This window comes from Octopus bimaculoides, chromosome 29, assembly GCF_001194135.2.
Source record: "Octopus bimaculoides isolate UCB-OBI-ISO-001 chromosome 29, ASM119413v2, whole genome shotgun sequence".
In the NCBI taxonomy this organism is placed as follows: Eukaryota; Metazoa; Mollusca; class Cephalopoda; order Octopoda; family Octopodidae; genus Octopus; species Octopus bimaculoides.
Genome location: NC_069009.1, coordinates 11,687,063 through 11,687,863, shown reverse-complemented (window position 1 = coordinate 11,687,863; position 801 = coordinate 11,687,063). Strand labels below are relative to the sequence as shown.

At 33.7% G+C, this 801-nt stretch overlaps 1 protein-coding gene across 1 annotated transcript in view; it reads left to right on the top strand.

Annotated features, from left to right (window-relative positions):
• Positions 1 to 801, top strand: part of LOC106873724 (E3 ubiquitin-protein ligase MIB2) — a 14,877-nt gene that overhangs the window by 4,398 nt on the left and 9,678 nt on the right. Inside the window, exon 2 of the mRNA XM_014921206.2 lies at positions 83 to 258. Within this exon, the coding sequence (XP_014776692.1) occupies positions 83 to 258 (176 nt within the window). The remainder of the gene's footprint in view (positions 1 to 82; positions 259 to 801) is intronic.

Here is an 801-nt window from a genome sequence, read left to right as displayed (position 1 = left end):
CTTACCACACAGTCACACCTGCGCCTATAATGTATATTTGTGTAATGTTTTTACTCATTGTTTTAAATTTCATCCTTTGTAGTACTGCAAAGGGCTCAAGCTGAAAAAGGAAGAAAAGCTCTCTGGTGTGGTGGTTGCTTGTTATCTAGCCCACCAGGGTGCCAACTTTTACTGTGAAAACAAAAAAGGCTTAAATCCACTAGACCTCCTAACAAATGCAGATCTGAAAGAAGAATTAAAGATATTATTCCCACCACAGTAAGTATTCACTGACGATTACAAGATAAACTAGTAAATTTTCTATTTTGTATTTAATCATGTTTATAGGCTTGCGTTATTTTATTTCTACCAATACATTATACTGTCGCTAGTGCCTTGATGACAGACTATACAATAACACTGAGAACAACAATATATAAAATGCAGTTGTTAGATGATCAAAGAAAGACCACTATTTTGATTACATTCAGAACATTGGTTGTGTTGACAGTTATACCCCATTGTCCATCCCCACTTACCTCTCTTAATCCCCTATTTTAAGGGTTTGTTACCAACAGAAAAATGTAGAACTAAATAATAACGTTAATGAACACATTTTGAAATTGCTATTTAGAAGTGGAATTTATCTGTCTACTATCATTTTTTCCTACCTTCTTTCTATCCCAATCAGTGAACATCTTGTTAGCTATACTGAGAATCATCTACAGACACACACATACACAAACACACACACACACACACACATATATACATACGTACATACAAACATACATACATAAATATATATACACACAGATAAAC